At 27.0% G+C, this 19,219-nt stretch overlaps 3 protein-coding genes across 3 annotated transcripts; 1 reads left to right on the top strand and 2 right to left on the bottom strand.

Moving 5' to 3' along the window:
- Window positions 1-3,995: 3,995 nt before the first annotated feature.
- On the bottom strand, window positions 3,996-7,942 carry LOC113553554 (serine/threonine-protein kinase RIO1). Its single transcript, XM_026956930.1, has 10 exons — window positions 7,724-7,942; window positions 6,945-7,093; window positions 6,660-6,882; window positions 5,809-6,060; window positions 5,147-5,333; window positions 4,948-5,066; window positions 4,775-4,878; window positions 4,497-4,702; window positions 4,174-4,422; window positions 3,996-4,103 (listed from the first exon to the last, which is right to left on the bottom strand). Exons 1-10 carry the CDS (start codon window positions 7,759-7,761, stop codon window positions 3,996-3,998), a joined length of 1,635 nt encoding a protein of 544 aa, XP_026812731.1. The 5' UTR covers window positions 7,762-7,942.
- A 4,556-nt stretch (window positions 7,943-12,498) lies between these two features.
- On the top strand, window positions 12,499-14,660 carry LOC113555213 (60S ribosomal protein L18). Its single transcript, XM_026959597.1, has 5 exons — window positions 12,499-12,620; window positions 12,698-12,784; window positions 12,865-13,071; window positions 13,132-13,255; window positions 14,427-14,660. Exons 1-5 carry the CDS (start codon window positions 12,618-12,620, stop codon window positions 14,570-14,572), a joined length of 567 nt encoding a protein of 188 aa, XP_026815398.1. The 5' UTR covers window positions 12,499-12,617; the 3' UTR covers window positions 14,573-14,660.
- Window positions 14,661-14,778: 118 nt separating this feature from the next.
- LOC113555212 (dnaJ homolog subfamily C member 16) lies at window positions 14,779-19,219 on the bottom strand. Its single transcript, XM_026959595.1, has 12 exons — window positions 18,918-19,219; window positions 18,769-18,835; window positions 18,522-18,682; window positions 18,327-18,460; window positions 18,104-18,250; window positions 17,859-18,042; window positions 17,238-17,772; window positions 16,915-17,174; window positions 16,626-16,853; window positions 16,349-16,556; window positions 15,180-15,323; window positions 14,779-15,092 (listed from the first exon to the last, which is right to left on the bottom strand). Exons 1-12 carry the CDS (start codon window positions 19,064-19,066, stop codon window positions 14,970-14,972), a joined length of 2,340 nt encoding a protein of 779 aa, XP_026815396.1. The 5' UTR covers window positions 19,067-19,219; the 3' UTR covers window positions 14,779-14,969.

The raw sequence follows: 19,219 nt of genomic DNA, 5'->3' as shown, positions 1-19,219 counted from the left end.
TACAAGGTATTTGTTAAATAGTTAATAAAAAAAAGAAAAAAACAGTTGCTATGGTTATACGTACAAAAATATAACCTCAGACCACAGTATTAACGAACAAAACTATAAATGATGAATAATAATATGATGTATAATCAATTGCGATGTGTAGAAGTACAAAATACAAATTGTAATCGATAATAATTGTAAAAAAAAATTTATCTTATAACTGATAAGCTAAATTTAAAATTATTAAAATTAGGGATTTATACAAATGTGGAATTTGTTGTTTATCTATAACATTATAATATATAGTGTAATTAACCTAATTATTTCGTAGTGTTAAGTTGGTTGTCTAAAGGACAGTACAAAAAGTATACCTACTCAAAGCCAGACAAATAATCTCACTAATCTCAAGCACGTCCCGACTACTAGATTTTGTTTTAGTGATTTTTGACATTTTTGTAATTATGTGATAAGAAAATATGTATGTTATATTGCATTTCATTAGGTTTCCGGAGCGCTGTACTAATGCCTTAAAATAGTGCCCTTGTATTTTGTAATGCGTAATAAACTAATAACATCTTATTTATTATTGTATGAAGTTTAAAATAAATTAAATAAATTCTATTTTCGTCATTGTTTCACGATAATTTATTGTCAGTAAAATAAGCAAATAACATAAATATGATATATTATATACAACATTGTAACTTCTGCATATCGTAAATAAAATTGCAATTCTTATAATAATATATTCTTATTATTTTTTTTTTTATTGTTTTTATTTTTTAAATGTTCAATCTGTTTACAAAATAAAACAACAAGTAATAATGATAACAAAGACAAACAAAGTATTCTATGCTAAGAATCTGAACTTGTGCAAAAGCCAAAACGATTACATTTCACTAGAATTGAGAATTCACAAACGTATTGCGATTTCAAAGTAATTATTGGAGATCCGATATATAATATTACTTCAGTTCTACCAAAAAAAAAATAATTTGATGATTCTGATGTGACGCCACGTTCTAAAATAGATGCCAAGCTCCATTGGAAATTCCTATTGTAAACAAATGCAATTAACTCTAATGAGGTTCTACTTTAGCACACAAAATCACTGCTCGTTTATATTATTCAATATTTTAAAAATGTTTGCGACAACGCAAAGTACTCAATACTCATCTATAAATTGTAGCTATTCGAGTATACAGGTTTATTAACAATTAAGACCAGCATGCAAAGGAAACGTTATAGTAGTGACTTATCTTTTCTTTTTTTCTCCCTTAGTTCCATACTTCCGTTTATTTGTGGGATAAGTACTCTGACACCTAGGTATATATATATAAGATTTTAATCTCGATCATCATCATATAGTTCTGATAACAATAGGATCTAACGAACTATGTAATGAAATACCTGTAAAAAAATTACGGATATGTAATTTCAAAAAACTGTAGGTTTCAGAAAGAACATTAAGATAAACTTATGTGAAACTTTGCATTAAACTTTCAAGCTTTATATTTATGATCTTTTTTTTTTTTTGTATAAAAAGGGATTAGCCATTAGGTAAAATTTAATCAGAGATTAACATTACTCGTATAGGAAGGTTGAAACTTTGAAAGATAGTCGACCTTTATAATTATATAGTTTTTTTTGTCGAAAACGAACTGAATATTTTGAAAATTATTATTGACAACAATCAACAAGTCATTTTATACATTCAACTATTATTTTTTTAAATACATTTTTTTATTTGTTTGGCTATTAAGAAATTAATTAATTGATTACATATTTTTGTAGTAGTATACAAAGTCAATAACTTAAAAAATTCGGCTTTTTAATTATTTTAATTTAATAGTCTATTACAATTGTTCATTAGCTTAATAAATTCACTAACAGTCAATAAAAATGAAGAGAATATTAATAAAAAATGTGTGTACTATTATAAGAAATTACAGAACATCTGCTATAAGTACTAATAGGAATTGTGAAGATATTGAATTGAAAACTGCTATTACACCAAAAGTCAAGTCGGAAAATGAAATAAAGAAAATTATTTATGATAAAAGAGAAGAATATATACAATTAATGATGACTCAGTCACAAGAATGTATTGATTTGTGCAATGAAATTAATAAATTGGAAAAAAGACTAAGAGCATCGTATGGATTCAGCAAAGATGAAGACCTTACAAAATTTCCAGAAATAAAATTTGAAGAATCGAAAATAGATAATCCACTTGATTAAATAGAAGAATATAATTTACAATTAATGATATCTGCAGTTCGGACTGTTGAGTCATAAAATTGTACTCTAAATGTTGCTAAAGTATGTCTTGAGCATGATTGATGTATCCATGAAATTGTATTTTTGGAAAACGTGTTAAATCATCATCTTTATTAAACTTAAGTACCTACTATACTTAATTATCAACATTTTGTTATATAAGAAATATTACATTTTATGTAATTACTGAACTATTAAAATATATTTTGTTGTTTAAATCATATTATCAGATTAATAATATTAATCAATAACCATGTTTAATAGTTACATCTTATTATCATAAGATATTACCAGGGCCGTAGAGAGAAAAGTTCAGGCCTGGGAGGAAATGCTTAAGGGCCCCTATTAAAGGTGGTTCTTGGAGCCACCACAGAAATTTGATATTATTTTATCATTTGTCTAACAATTAACATACCGTCAGCTAAAATTTGTAAATAAGCAAAAAATAAATTGTTCGAATTAATTACAGTGCCTCTTTTTTTGGGCCCCTTAAAACGTTCAGGCCCGGGAGAAATCCTACCTTTCCTCCCCCCACTATAGACAGGCCTGGATATTACATTATTAATGTCAGTTAAAAATAATATAAAACAATTTTTTATTAACAATAAATTATTAATACAATTTAAAATAGAAATGATTACCAAAAATATGGTGCAATTTCAAGGTACCAAAAATAATTTTTCTTTAATTAGTTTAAAAATATTATTATATATAATACATAAATATTACATAGGTGAGTGAATTTTTCTTTAATATAACTATTATAATTTATAATAAGATACCCAAGACTTCATATATTTCTAAAAACTAATGTGACTTTATATTAATTTTTCCTTAATTACACCAAAAACATCTTATACAGTGAAAGGTTTGAATATTTATATTTTTGACTTTTGTTTGTTTTATTAAGTCATTAAGATAATTACTTTTTAAGTATGCAATACAATAATAATTATTATTATAGTATCAATAATTTATTTCTCTTTCTGTAATATGGTAGATTTAACTAATTTTTTCCATAACATCGTTTATATTTATAATATTATTGATTTTATTGTCTCATCTGATATACAAAACAATAAATTGAGTCAATATCAATGTAGGTACTGTAGAACTGTGTAGCTGGTATTAGTAGCTTATATATTAAAATAATAATGAACATAATTTTGCAGTTTCAACTTTCTCGTTTCACTGTTAAGTAGGTGTAACAAAGTTACTAGAATCGTTCGAGGAAAGATAATTTTTTTATACATCCGATTTCATCAAAGTTTAAACTTTTAATGTCTATAAAAAAAGTAATGAATATAATTTTATGTATATTCAATATTCTTGAATATTATGAAAATATGAAGAAACAAAACATCCAGTGTTAAGTTTTAAATTATAATTTATATTTGATTTTACTACTTATTATAAAGAATATTATTACTTCCAGGGTACATAAATCTTTCACATGCTCTTCTTTTTTGTACATTGATCCATGTATTTTTAATAAGCTCCTTAACGAATCGCATGACTATTGACTATTCAAATTACAATATATTTAAAATTAATCTTTCAAATTGCTCATACAACAAGTTGTAAAGTATATAGTATACACCTTTACCTTTTTTTTTTTTTTTTTTGTAGCATATAAAATTTAAATGAATTAGATCAAAAGACAAAATAAGAATAAAATATATATATAACAATTTATTAACAAAGCATGTATAATAATTAAATATTAATTATTTTTTTCTGCATTGTGTTGTTTTTTCTTTTCTTTTTTTTAAATGTTTTTTTAATTTCACCTTCCTTTTATCTGCTTTTTCATCTTTTACTTGTTTTTTTCGTAACTAAATAAATATATCATACACAAAAAATATAAATGAATCTATTACACTGTATTAAGTATTAAAATCTTACTCGTTTGCTTTCAGCATCTTCATTTTTAGGTCTCGCAGAATTAGTAAATTTACTTTTATCATCAGAATTAATACTTTCATTTTCTGATGCACTACTGTTACTATCATCACTATTATCATCTTCTAATATTGCCGGTGTATTTTGAGGTCCAGATAAATCGTCTTTAAGTCCAACAATTTTTTGATAAATTAAATCTTCACTAGTTTGACCAGATTTAACCAAACTAATATCTCTTTCAAAATCAACAACCTTTATTCATTAAAAAATGATTATAAAGAAAAATATAATTTCTTAAATAATTTTAGATGTATTGTATAATGTACCTCATTTAGATTTTTTGGTATATATGCATTTTTGAATACTTCTTGTTCAACAATTTCTTCATTTGTTAATGGATTTGAATTAGCCATATTTTCTTGAAGCCGGTCAAGACATGTTTCCATATTATCTAATGTGATAGTAGGATCAGTAAGAAAGTCGAATAAAGATTTAATGGTTAATGTACCAACATCATGATGACGGAAAAATTCTAGAAAAAATTTTAATGTATTACAGTTATTAATAAAGTATCTACTATAAGAAAATTATATAAATTATATACCTGTAATGTTCGTACAATCTTTTCGAAGGAATTCTAAAGCATATGGATGCTCATGTTCAACAGCTTGAGATACATCAATCATCACTATTTCTCCATCGTTATACCTATAATTATAAATATGTATGTATTGTGATTATTTATATTAATATTAATATGATAAAAAATATATTTACAGTAAATTAAACTCGCTAAGATCAGCATGTACAAGTTTACAAATATTGTATAGTTTCCACATAATTATTAAACAATCCCTATAAAGTTGGCACGCTTTAGATGAGGTTAAACGAGCATCCTGGTAAAGTAAAAATATAATAAGCAGATACCTTTAAGGAAAATGTATTAAATATTTAAATATAAATTCAGCATTATTACTTTTAATTTTGGGGCAGGCCAACCATCTTTACCGATAAAAGACATCAGTAAAACATGTGATCTTAACAAAATTGGTTGAGGTACTGGTAGACCAGCTGCATACATTCGAGCAAGATTACGCATTTCTTTTTCAGCCCATAAACGAACCATTTTTCTTGGATTATGCCTGCAGTAACCATGCCTAAATCTATGAAAGAAAAATTATAATTTATTTACTTAACAAAAGATAGTTTAAAGTTTATTTAAAATGTTAGAAAATTATCAAAATTATTAACATATTTATATTTAAATAATAAACTTAAAAAAAAAAACGACTGTACACAAGTTTTGAATTGTGTTGTAATAAATATAAATAATGTTTTAATTTTTTATTATTAATTAATTAAGTGTTTATAAATGTAACCTAACCAGGAAAATACCAAATATCAAAATTTCCAGAATCTATTTTAAATTTTTAAAATATTATTTTGAAAAAAATGTATAGCTATTATTTGAAATAATGTAAAAAAATATTGCTAAAAATATCACATTTAAACACATAAATGTACCATATTATATTATAATATGTATACATAAAAATTTAATTTAATTATCAAGTTATAAATAAATAAAATAAATGATTGTATGTCTATAAAATAATAATTTATTTAATAATTAATTACCTGAATTCACCAGTAACATAACGATCACGATCTTTGAATACCAATATTGATGTTTTAAATACTTTAATAGCATAATGTTTGTCACCATCAGTTGATGTTGAATGATATACATTAGCTTCCTTTCCAGTAGATATACATCCATCAATTTGTCCAATCATTCCTCTATTAAGTAATTTAAATAGTATCATTCGGGTTCTTGGATCCATTACTTGTTCAGCTGTAGCTCTATCACACTTGTCTTTATTTCTAAATCTACAATATTACAAAAATTATTATACATTGAAATAATTTGTTAAATATTAACAAGGTTGTGAATTTAATGCACTTAAAAACTATTAAATATGCATGCATATATGCATTAAACACTGACAAAATATACAAAAAAATAAATATTAAAATTTGACTTATATTCTTATTTTTTCATTAATTTTACAATTAAACAAAGAAATTAAGACAAATTAGGATAATACTCTAACATAGGCATTCCATTGGTCAATGGATAGCACCAAACTAAAAACAATTGTCTAACGATTTTAAATCGTCCCATACGTACGAGTTGATATCAGTAAATTAATTTAATCTCAACTTCATTAGTCCAGTATAGTCAACATGTTAAATACCTGACTAAAAATAGAATAATACATAAAAAAGCATTTCTATAAAAAAATCATTAAAAAATACATTTATATGCCCTAACACATCAAATATGCAAAATAAGATTTGATATTTGAACTATAAATAACTAATTAAGTCAAAACAAATTTTAGCAGAATCCATTTTAATATACAATGTAATAAAAAAAAAACATGCAAATGCATTAAATTCACAGCCTTAAATATTAATAACTATACCGCATAGCATCAGCTTTTTTGTAGCTTTCCATTAGTTTATTAGAAGCTTCATGAGTAAGTACAGGCCCTTCATATGGATCTGTATTTACTTTGTCTAAATATTTTTTAATAAGATTCTCAGATGGTTGATAATCACTAATTTTAACGTTCTTGTTCTGTTGGTTTGGAGTTGTAGATTGAATTTGAGCTTTAATTTCATTTGCTCCTTTTCTACTATAACATCCTATTTGATTAAAAATGAAACATTATTAATAATAATTTAATCAATATTTTTTAACTAATTACCATTATCAAAAAGTGTTTCATCATCAATGCTATCGTCTGAGTAATCAGTATCATATGTATTTTGATCATTTACTAACTTACGGCCATTATTATTAAAAGTCATCTCACCAAATAATTTAGATATGTCATCATTGTCCTTGATAACCAATCTAAAAATATTAAATCAATATTTAAATAATTATTCCTCTATAATGTATATTAAGAATTTTTTTTTTTATATAAATTGTATGTACATGTACTGAAAATTACAATCTACCGGTAGTTGCAGTAATATTTATTGTTTGTTCTACATTAGAGGCAACAATTGGGTGTTTAAGGGTGTTGCTGTATTTATTATAGAAATACTTGCATAATTATTTTATTTTTATTTTGTTTTAAAAATTATATTATAACTAAATAATTAAAACCCTAAAGAAAAATATCATCAAATATTTATTTTTATCAATTATCAATTCATCATTATTCGTCAATATATAAGCACGACTTCAAGTAAGACTGATACCCAAGTGATATTTTATAGTAGTTAGTATTTTTTCTATTTATCTTTTGTTGTTCCCAATACTATCCAATTCTAGAATAGATAAAATTTATTTTAATGCCTTTTTTGCAACATATTAGGCTTTAGAAATACCTGCTGTAAAAGTCTGGCACGCTTATATGCTTTACAACATTTAAGAATAACCATGACATTGACAATATATAATACTGACCTATCATAGATCTAAGTCTGTATATTATCTGTTTCCAAAGTTAAACTGTAATTATAAAAATATACTTACGGTGAATCGTCATCTTCTGCATCACTGAACTGATGCATTTTTGACAACGCAAACGCAGTGGTTATTTTCACGTTTAATATAAAACAATAGGAGGAATATTAAATAATTATGAAGGTGGCGAATGAGCTCAATACTTAGTTAAAGCCTAGAGATAGTTGGTTTTTCATCATTACTATGCCCAGTATGCCTAATAATTTCTTAGCACGTGGAAACGTGTTATTACTAATATAATGTTTATCAAAATAAAGTATAAACAATGTTATCATTATCAATATTGCGTATGATAACAAATTAACAAATAACCCACAGACTTCTATATAGAAATCTGTGAAATAACCACAGATCACGATGTAGAGAAGATCTTCTCTACATCGTGTCACAGATAAATGAATATACAGATATTGGTCTATGTATAATACAATTTATTATAAGTACACAGAATATAAATAAATAATATAAATATATAATTAATTTAATTTAAATTTAATCTATTCTGTGGTACATATTTGTACAAATAACAAATTAAATACCATTACTTATAAATTTTCGATTACTAGGTATTCAAATTACAATTATATGCATTTTTAACCATAAAGAAATTTACACATTTTTGAGATTATTACGACCAAGACGCTCAAAAAAAATAAATATTAATTCTTTCTTCAATTCTGACAGAAATAGCTTATACGAAAAAGTAACTGGATAGGTACTCAACTACACACAGGGCTGGCGCTAGCAAATATTATTGATGGGAGGCTGGGAGGGATTTTAATACTTGAATTTTCCGACTAAATTTTAAAATCTAAAACGAGTAACGACTAAAACGAAATCCACAAGTGTTATTGTCTCTGTCGACTATCTATCACACACAAATAACATGGAAAATTTTGCATTTAGAATGATTCAATAATTAGAATTTTCCATTTAATTATGTTATTGTACAACTAGAGTAAATTAATATATTATAAAATTTAAATATAAAATTATTACCCTGGCATATTGGAAAGTTTTGTTGATATTTTAATTTTGAAGTAAGTTAGTAGTTTAAAATTGTAATCTTTTTGTAGATTTTCAAATTTACAACTATTGCTTCCTGTTTAAAATATCAATAAAACGCTCCGAAATGCCATAGATAATAATCTTAATTTTAAATTGTACACTAATTGTGTTTACATTGCTGATAAATTTACTCTAATTTTAAAAATATCTAATAGTGAAATATGTACTGCAAAATTCGATAATATGTTACGCGTGTGACGATAATCAGTGCTAAATATGTAGGTATTAGCATAAAAATAAATTTTTATATAAACTATTTATGTTTGGCGAAGCTAGAGAAGTGTTTATCCTTGTGCAAAATCTAAAAAAGGGTTATAATTATATTAATTATATAAATGACAAATTCATGTTGGTCGAAACTTTGAGGAGGTAGTCGAGGTAATGGAATTGAGACTCGTGGTTAGTCAGGATAACGGAAAAGTACCTCTAAAAGATGTAAATTTTAAAGATAGTTGTGTGAATATATGCTATTTGTAAGCTAATTATTTTCATAAGAAATTATAATATTTTAAATGTGGAGAGGCAGGGAAATATACGTCATTTTCAAAGCAGAACTAAGACTAAAAATATAAAAACAGTACAAATTACAACAAACTTTCTATTAAAATTAAAATGATAGGGTCATAGAACATAAGGGTGTAGCACGATTGCGCCTGATGCCCGGCGCCCGCCCTACCTTTTTATACGCGTAAAGGAAAAAACATTGTTTATTTTATGGGTGATACAATTGCGATTATTTATTCACACTTTCAAAATATATTCACCATTACTGATACCTATAAATGTTTGACAAACAGCACATGTAACGTCGAAATTATAGGTTGCTGTGATGGTGAGCATGTTTTAATTGTGTGAACTGTTAATCGCTATTGTATCATGCATTATTATTCGCTTAGAACATTGCCAAGTTTTGTGTCCCAAAACTCCTATCGCCATTTGATAGAATCATTAACAAATATAGGTAATTGGATTTGCCTAGATTTGGTTCCAGTATTATGGATGAGTTATTTGTCTCCTGCAGAACCGCTTCATCAAATTGTTTTTCGTCCATCACTTCCACATTATTTGTGTTTATTTCAATTTTCAGTACATTCTGAACATCTACACTTGGTAATGAAATATTTGTATTCTCTTCCAGAGTGACACTATTCTTGTCTATAACTTGTACATCCTGTTCCACGCCGTGTATATCTTTTAAACAATATTATGATTGAATTATTTTCAGGTATTGTATATTTATTGGAAACGCGATCGCTCTATAGCAATAGCAATTGCTCAAAGTATACATTATTTCATAAAAACCGAGTGACCGAATTCATACTTTTACGAAATGTCGAAGAATTTTTATTGAAAGTCACAAAATATAAGACCATCATCATAAAGAATAAAGATAAGGTATTGAGATGTTAAATTAAAAAATTTAACTTTTTTATACCGTAGTTGTCTCCGTGAGCTCTAATACTTCTGATTTACTCTTCTGTTCTGTTTGTATGAACTTCGTTAGGCACTCACGGTGACGAATCTTTTGACAATCTGTGCATTTATAAATTCTTTTGAATATTTTTCTTTTCTTGCAATACAAACATTTACTTAAACAAAAATAATTAATTTTCTTCACAAAATTATGGTTCATATCCATTTTTTCAAGACTGTGCGCAGAAATTCTATATAAGCTTGCTCAATAAATAATATTATAAAGCGTTCATATAATATAATATTAACTGAATGCTTGTGTTGCTAATAGTTTTACACAAATATTAATTATTTTTAATTCAGCCTGATAATATTTTATTTTTTTTTAAATATTATTTACATTAAACATTTTTGTTTTATTTAATAGAAATTAAAATTAATTCTACTAGAATTGGTTTAGTTATTTTCCCAAAGTCTATAGAGTATAGATGCTCGGATGTAATAGAATTAACTAATGTAGTCAGTGCCGCAACTACTGGGGATGCTAGGGATGCAAAAAACCCCCGAGCCCCGGGCGGCCGGACCTCAAATTAATTCATAACAATACTCAATAAGTCGATAGGCCTGTGGCCAAACTATTTGGAACTTTTTCTAATTATTATTATAGTTACAATTTATTATTTATCTCATCGGAATGAAAATATATTTAGACTATATAGGAGAATTATTATTCAATAATGCTAAAATAATAATAATTCTATGTATTTAGAAATTAAATTATTTTTTATTATTTAAAAATAGAAGGATTTTATACAAAATTAACGTATGTCTAATAGTTTATTGCACCGTGCCACCCTCCGCGAAACATTTCATACGAATTGAAATTTTCTGTAGTTAGCGATTGATTGATATAGATCACCAGTAGCATGGAAAAATATTATTTAATTACGTGATAGGTTTATAGGTACAAAACAAGTTGATGATGGTATATAAATCATAGTGTCGACTTGTAAAGGAAATATTTATTTGTTTAGTTAGGTACGTGGCAATTGAATTATTATTCAAATTACAATTTATTCGCAAAATTAATCTTTTCATAATAAAATATGGCGGTATGGTTATCGAAATCATTTGATTCATTCAATATGTAATCACATTCACATAATAGTTTATAATAGAGTAATTTATTCTCATACAGGGCCAGTGTAGATTGAAAAAATATTTTTAATACATGAACTAAAAAGTGTGTTGTTAGTTTTTGTTATAGGTATTATAAATATACACCTACTTTAAAAATTTCGGAGTTACTGGTAGAAGGGAGGAGGGTTTGATTCCCTAAAACCCTCCTGTATATGGACCTGGATATACTCTACGGCTTAATGCTACTGGATCTTAGGTAATTTTAGTTTCAAGTTCGTTTATTTATTACTACTTTATTCTTTAGGTTTTTTGAATCTCTCAACCCACTTGACTGACATAGGTACACCTATTTTTATCACAGATCGTTTCAAACCTTCCATGTCAGTACCACTGAATCCTAGTCCATTATTTTTTATTATATTATGAACTGTCACGATTCATATTATAATATTCAAGTCAAACACTTATTTTATTATTTATTAAAAGAAAATCGACAACCTAGGTATGTATAGACAGTATAGTATTAGATAATAATATGATAATATGATAGAATATATTATATATGTATACAATTAACATAAATCACCTAAGGAGTAAGACTATCCGGTGATAAAATCCAACGTGAATACGTTATTAGATCAATATATTATGTATTTATTTGGAATAAGTCTACGGCTAAACCATAGAAATGTCAAACGGTGCATGGATTGCCAAGGATAAATTTACACGAGAGTAAGGAAATTATAAAATTTAAAATTTTGAATGTGTTACAGCAGTCTCACTAATCCGGACTAGATGGGACTTGACTCTATCGGAATGACGTTTTTTAAATTTACTAATAAATATTTTTCAAAAAACAACTTATGTATTTATACAAGTTGAAAACTTATTGATTTACAATTTTACATTACACATTATTATTGTGATATATGTATTACATATATACATATATCAATACGAATTTATAGAAAATCAAAAAATTTAAAGAAAGTACGAAATATAAGTTGTCCGGATGACCGGATTAGGGACTACTGTAATAATTTTGAGTGAAATTTAAAACACTTATTTAGCGCCAAATAAACACCTGATATCGTGTATCACGAGTATATTTTATGAATACAGTGTGTCTCGTATAGACGTTATCACGGTAATTGATAAACGTGGTTCGTGACTTGTTGGCAACACTGCTTGCCACTGTTTATCCGGGCACTCGCGTATGCCGTGTGTCTTTCTTGAACTCTTTACGTCAATATCTACTAGAACGAGTCTGTGAAAATTCAAAATGGTAAGATTTTCATCTGTTTTAATCCACGTTTGTGCTAACTTAATAGCGATACTCAATGTTTTTATTTTATCCCTTAGGGTATTGATATCGATCACAGGCGCGGGCATAAGGCCAAACGGACTGCACCTAAGTCCAAAGATGTGTATTTGTTACTGTTGGTTAAGGTGAGTACGGGTTTAAATCAATGAATTAAATACTGTTCGTCTGTATTAAATTATATTATTAATCGGCCTCTACTTTGTAGTTATACCGTTTCTTGGCTCGGCGTACCCGTTCCCATTTCAACAAAGTCGTATTGAGACGTTTGTTCATGTCTCGCATCAACCGTCCTCCGATATCATTGAGCGCTGTCTCAAAGTACATGACCAAGATTGCCGATGAAAAGCGTATTGCAGTAGTCGTTGGCACTGTTGTCGATGACAAGAGATTGTTCAAAGTGCCCAAGCTCACAGTATGTTCCTGATAACTTGCTTCGCTGTCAAGAATTATCTTAACTAGTTTTTATTTTCAGGTTTGTGCATTGCGTGTGACTTCAGGAGCTAGAGCTCGCATCTTAAAAGCTGGTGGAGAAATTCTTACATTTGATCAATTAGCATTGAAAGCACCGACTGGCAAGAATACTGTTTTATTGCAAGGTGAGAACTTAAATTTTTATAGTTACTATGAATTAATAACAGGAGATTGCATTATACTTTTAAAATATTATTTATTCTATTTGTATTCAATCATCTAGAACATGTATTGAATATATTCATGATTTAGTTAACTGTAATATTATAAAAGAGACAATCAGCTTCTTCGTTCATAAACAGCAGTATTTATAATTTTAAATCGCATTAATTGGTTATTTATAACCTTATATTTTTTACATTTTTACTAGTCTTCTACTAATGAATGATTAACTATTGCATATATTATATGTGTATGAACTCGTATAAGAACATCAAATGTAATATAACATAATTAAAAGGTTATATATTTATAACTAGAATTCTTAGTACAATCCATAAATCATTTAAATTAATTTTCTTAAATATGATTAAAATTGGTTCATGTATTAAAGGTAATTCTACGCTGTAATATATGCAGTTAGCAGATTTTTATTAATTTTTTTAAAATTAATGTTGTGTAAATCTTTTGTTAAAAATGGCTTCAATACATATAAAAATATATATATTGTTTCAAGTATTATCCATACTTCATATTCTTGTTGCAAATTAAAAATGATAGAATTCGTATTATTGACAATTAGTAAAGTTAAACTTGCAATGCAGTTACCTGAAATTTTTATACAATTGATAATGGTTCAAATTTCACTTTTTTTTTATTTGTGCGTCTAGTTTGTTTTCTTAATTTTATAGTAAAAAATAAGAATACTAGAATTTGTTATCGTGAGATAATCCTATGACATTGGTAGAGAATATTTAAATTATATTATGATTCTGATTACACTATATTATGTCGACCTTTTTTATTTTCTAAATCTCTTAAAATAATATATTCTTAGATAGTGACTGAATATTAATTTTTTAGTATTTGGTTACCTAATGATGTTTTTATATATGAATCTTATTCTGATCCAACTATTAAATGCATATTGCAAAGAGTTCATGTGTTGATTTTTTAGAAAATCATGTTTTATTCTTATTTCAAATATATAATCTGTATTGACCTGTTGTATGAAAACTAAACTTTTTATTTGCTAAAAATTAATGGTTTTTTATATATTAATTATTTGCATTGGCTGGTTTTTTTTAAGTAGTTATTGTTTAATTGTATATTTATATATATATTATTATTATTTAGGCAAACGTAAATCACGTGAATCGTGCAGACACTTTGGACCAGCTCCGGGTGTACCTCACAGCCACACTAAACCATATGTTCGCTCCAAGGGACGCAAGTTTGAACGGGCTCGTGGTAGAAGGCGTGGATGTGGTTTCAAGAAATAATCATCCTTGCTTTTTACTTATAATAAATTTTTTATTATATATTTTGTGAAAATAAAAGGACTGTTGTTGTCGACAAATACACTTGAAATATTTTAAATTTTTATAATTTTAAAATAGTCACAAACAAAAATTAAGTCAAAAGTATTTTGATTCTTAAAGTGGTTTAAAAAATTGACAAAAAATGAGAAAACCACAATAAAATATAATATAAAGAAAAAAAAATAAAAACAACCAATAAGCTTAAAACAAAACTTATATAAGCGAGCATTATGACCATTGAATACAATGAATGCATTTAGGACTAGAATATGGTAAAACAATTAATATATTAATACAAATCAGTAAAAATACTTAAAATTGAATTTTGTGAGAATATTTCTTTCATGCTTTTCCGTTTTTATACCTTGAAGTCTGGCCAATAATTTATTTGGTATCTTGTAGTACTGCCTTCAAATAATCTGTCAAGCCACATAGGTAATCCATCTAGCAAATGTTCTGTACGAATTTCTTCTTCTTTATCCTATATTAAATAATATAAATCAAACATAAAATTGAGATAGTTGTTCGTAAGGGAACAAAACAGATTTATTAGTAACTTTTATCTTGCCTTTAAAATAGGTTTAAAACCTGCAGTATTTTCTTCATCTTCATCAAAACTGAAATTGTCTTCATCAGACTCTTCATTGAAACCCCAAAATTCTCCTCCATTCTTTGGTGGTTTCATACCAACTCTTCTCCACTTATCATTTTTCTGCAACCAAATATTTTTGTAAATTAAAAATCAATAAAATGTAGATTTAATATATTGGTTGCTTGTAAATGTTATCCATTATGATTTAGGATGATATAATAAGTTAAATATTATATGTATGCTGGGTTACATGCATTATTATTAAAAGGACGCTACACCCACATGTATTGTTTCAGTCTTACTAACGTACATCATAGCAATTTTATGTTCAATAGAACACATTTTGTGATGTTAGCTCTAGACAATGTCATATACTTCTATTGGTATTATTATTTTAAAGAGAGTTATAGCTTTGTAAAATAATACAACTTTAAAATGATAATATCAATAAAAGCACATGACATTGCCCAGATAATATCCTTAGCTTTAAATTTGATAATAGGTCAATTTAATCTAATATTAAAGCTAACATCAGAAAATGTGTTTTGTTGAATGCAAAATTGCTATGATGTAAGTTAGTAAAACGGCACATGTGGGTATAGCGTTCTCTTAAACATTTAATGAATCAATAGTGAACTAATGGTTTTTTTTTAAACATTATTTAGTAGCCCATTAACAGTATAAATTGTTAATGTTTTATTAAAGCAATGAATTAAAAATATAATTTAATATACCACGTGAAAAAAAAACCATTGAATCATAAAATTAAAGTTCTACACTTCTATTAAATATTGATTTGAATGTTTTTTTTTTTTTAATTTGTTAAAGCTACATAATATTAGTAACAACATGGAATCACATAATACATTAATTTTATTATTAAAATTAAATAACAATTTATGTGATTGTAACCCCTACCAAATAAATTGCATTGATATTTACAAGTGACTTGACTAAGTTTTATTACAACAATTGTTATAAATTGATTTCATCCTGTGACAAGGTAATATTTCCTGTCAATTAGGTGAGTGATGTATATTGAAGAGATAATAAATTAATAGCATGGAAATGTATATTAATCCAACTACCATGAAATGAGATTGTAATTATATCATAAAAGTTAAAAAAAACCAATTTGTACTCACATGTCGTGAGGATTCTGGGTGTTTAGCATGGTACATGCAAAAATATTTTTTCAGTGAACACAACGATAACACTGTACCCACACAATTTCGTGTATTAATATGTATGCTTTTGTTTGTGTCTGTAAGGCTTAATGATAATAATTCGCAGTACCAGTCTCTGGATGGAGAACGGTCAAGGTTTAAATACCCAAACATTAATGACTTATTCCTTAAACACCAAATTTTAAAATTTATAATAAATAATTATTTCTCATAATAGTAAATATGTAATGCTAACTTTCTATATGGCCACACAGTATGGTAAAATTGTCGAGCAAGTAAAAGAGCAGTGCTGTTGTCTATTAACAGTATAATGGTGCGACAACCTGGTTTGATAAGTCGCACTAGTCCATTATAAGTTTCTGCTCTCAGTTCATGAAGCTTAAGTTCACGTTGTCTGTTTGTTTGAGATGGTTTTGTTTTGGTTTTATCAACTTTTTTATTGATTTCTTTTATCTCGTTTTCCCTAAAATATTTCAAACAAATTATAATTGTGCCAGTACAAAATATTTTTTTTTTTGACATACACTAGAATGTATACAAAATACATGACCACCATTGATCCAATCATCAAAAACACAATGTACATAAAGAATAACCCATGGTTTATGGTCATATCGATCATGGTGTAAAACATAGTTATGATATGCTGTTGAGCTCTAGCAGCAATGCGTACTAATAAGCTCTGACCATGTTCATCTAATACAATGCCAATATGAGCTTCGTTACTTAGTGTCCAAGCAGCTTCACTGCCAAGTAGTGCATTCAAAACTCCGGTTAGCTTTTCCTAATAATATGATTTTCGTTAATAAAATGCTAAAAATACTATATCCATTCTAACATGTATTACTTTAGTCAAATCATAGTTTGCCCAGTTGTTATAGTCATCTCCCAAAAGCCATTTATAACTGACCATGATCTTATTGAGGCGAGTCAATAGGACTATATGAAGTAAAGGTTCACTTGGACTTTCACTACCTTGTGTTAATGAATTAATAAAATGTGGCTGTCTCTCTCTAAATACATACATGAAGGCTAGTCGTTTGTCAGGATAAATAGAACGTGCTTCTTGAGCAAAACGTCTGATGGATTGTCTATGAGCCTCATGATTAGGAGAGTTACGAGACACTAATACCAGACAAAATTGTTTTTGACCAATTGGGCAGAGAGTATCAAAAACATCTTGTGAAGATAGCCTAGGTAAAGTCAAATATTTATTGCTTTCCATTAGGTCACGTAGACCAACCATCGGTATGTATGCCATTGAGAGATGTGCAGCTGGACGTCTAACATTTTCTTTCAATATTAATAGAGTATCTTTATCGTGTGGTACTTTATACCGGTCTCGTGTTGATCGACATTCATAGAGTCCAATATTCATGTACCTGTAGTGTATTAAATTGATTTAAAATTATCACAATAGATAGATAGATACTAGATAATATTTTTAAGTAAATATCAAAAAAATTACCCAAAATTAATATGGTTTCGATATTCAAGTGCAATTAAAGCATAACGTATTCTCAAAGGAGATCCAGGTTGCATAACTAATGCCCGTACATGGTTATCAGCAGACCAAGTATTTAAAAATTTATCAATAGTAACATCGTTGTATTCAGGTATAAGATTGACTGGCAAACTCTTTCTTATAAAATCTAAACAAAAATTATTATTTAACAATGTGTTTACAGATTTAATTATATTTTGTATACATACTGATGATATTGTCAGCACTCTGGAAAGATTCTTGATAAACTATGAGATTTGAATCTATGATTGATACTAAATGAGGGAGAAACACTCCTTTAGCTCTCCAAAATGCTGAAGGTTCCATATCTTTATTCATTGTTTTAAAATCTACACCTAAAAATTAAAAATATTAATTTTATTTAATTTTTATTTTTGTTATATACAATTTTATTTAGACAAGTTAACATACCGATTGGTACAACATCTTCAATAACCTTTTTAAGAACAGATTGTGCTTTAAGAAAAGCAAGAGAAAATTCTGAATAAAACAGTATTAAAGTAAGCTTTTTGCTATTTTTTGTTAACATTAACGAATTAAATTCACTGAAATAATTAAAAATAAAATTAATACATGTCGAATAATATTATTAATGAAACAACATACTCTAAATTTATTTGTAATTTTCTAAAGAATTCAAAAGTATAACGATGATGCATGTTGTCAAAAAAGTTGTCCATGTCAAAGTCAAAAAATTGATTAAAGTTGCTGGAAAAACTATTTGGAGGTGCAGCATAACTATCTGGCTTATCTCGGTTAGTCAATGCCTAAAATATAACAAACATGATACAGTTAGTGTACAATTTTTTTTTAATATTTATTAAATAAGTTATAATAAAAATGATTCAAGTACTTCATAAGCTGTTGTTATTTCGATAAATTTTGTCTCAGCTTCTGGATGGTTGTTCTTATCCGGGTGCCTAATTATGGAAAAAAAATAAATGAGTTATAAATATTCATACAAAATACTGTAATTTGTTAAAATTTACTGAAAAGGCATACCATATCTTCACTAGATTTCGGTAGGCATTTTTAACTTCAGCCAATGATGCGGTCTTCGATATACCAAGAATGGCATACGGATCTTGGGTGGCGGGTTGTGCCGTCAGTACGATTGCGAATAGCACAATAGAAATCAGCCGCCATTTCATTTTTGTGGGGAACGCAAGAATCTGGATTCACGACATTTTGCACATTAGTGATTTGATACTCAAAACTGTCTCATACTCCATTACATTGCGAATATTTTTTTTTTAAATTGCAAGTACTCGGCAGTATAATATATAAAAAATTGTTGATAAAAA

Source organism: Rhopalosiphum maidis, chromosome 2 (genome assembly GCF_003676215.2).
Source record: "Rhopalosiphum maidis isolate BTI-1 chromosome 2, ASM367621v3, whole genome shotgun sequence".
Taxonomy (NCBI): domain Eukaryota; kingdom Metazoa; phylum Arthropoda; class Insecta; order Hemiptera; family Aphididae; genus Rhopalosiphum; species Rhopalosiphum maidis.
Note: the sequence above shows the minus strand (reverse complement) of the source record. Positions and strands in the feature narration are given on the sequence as shown.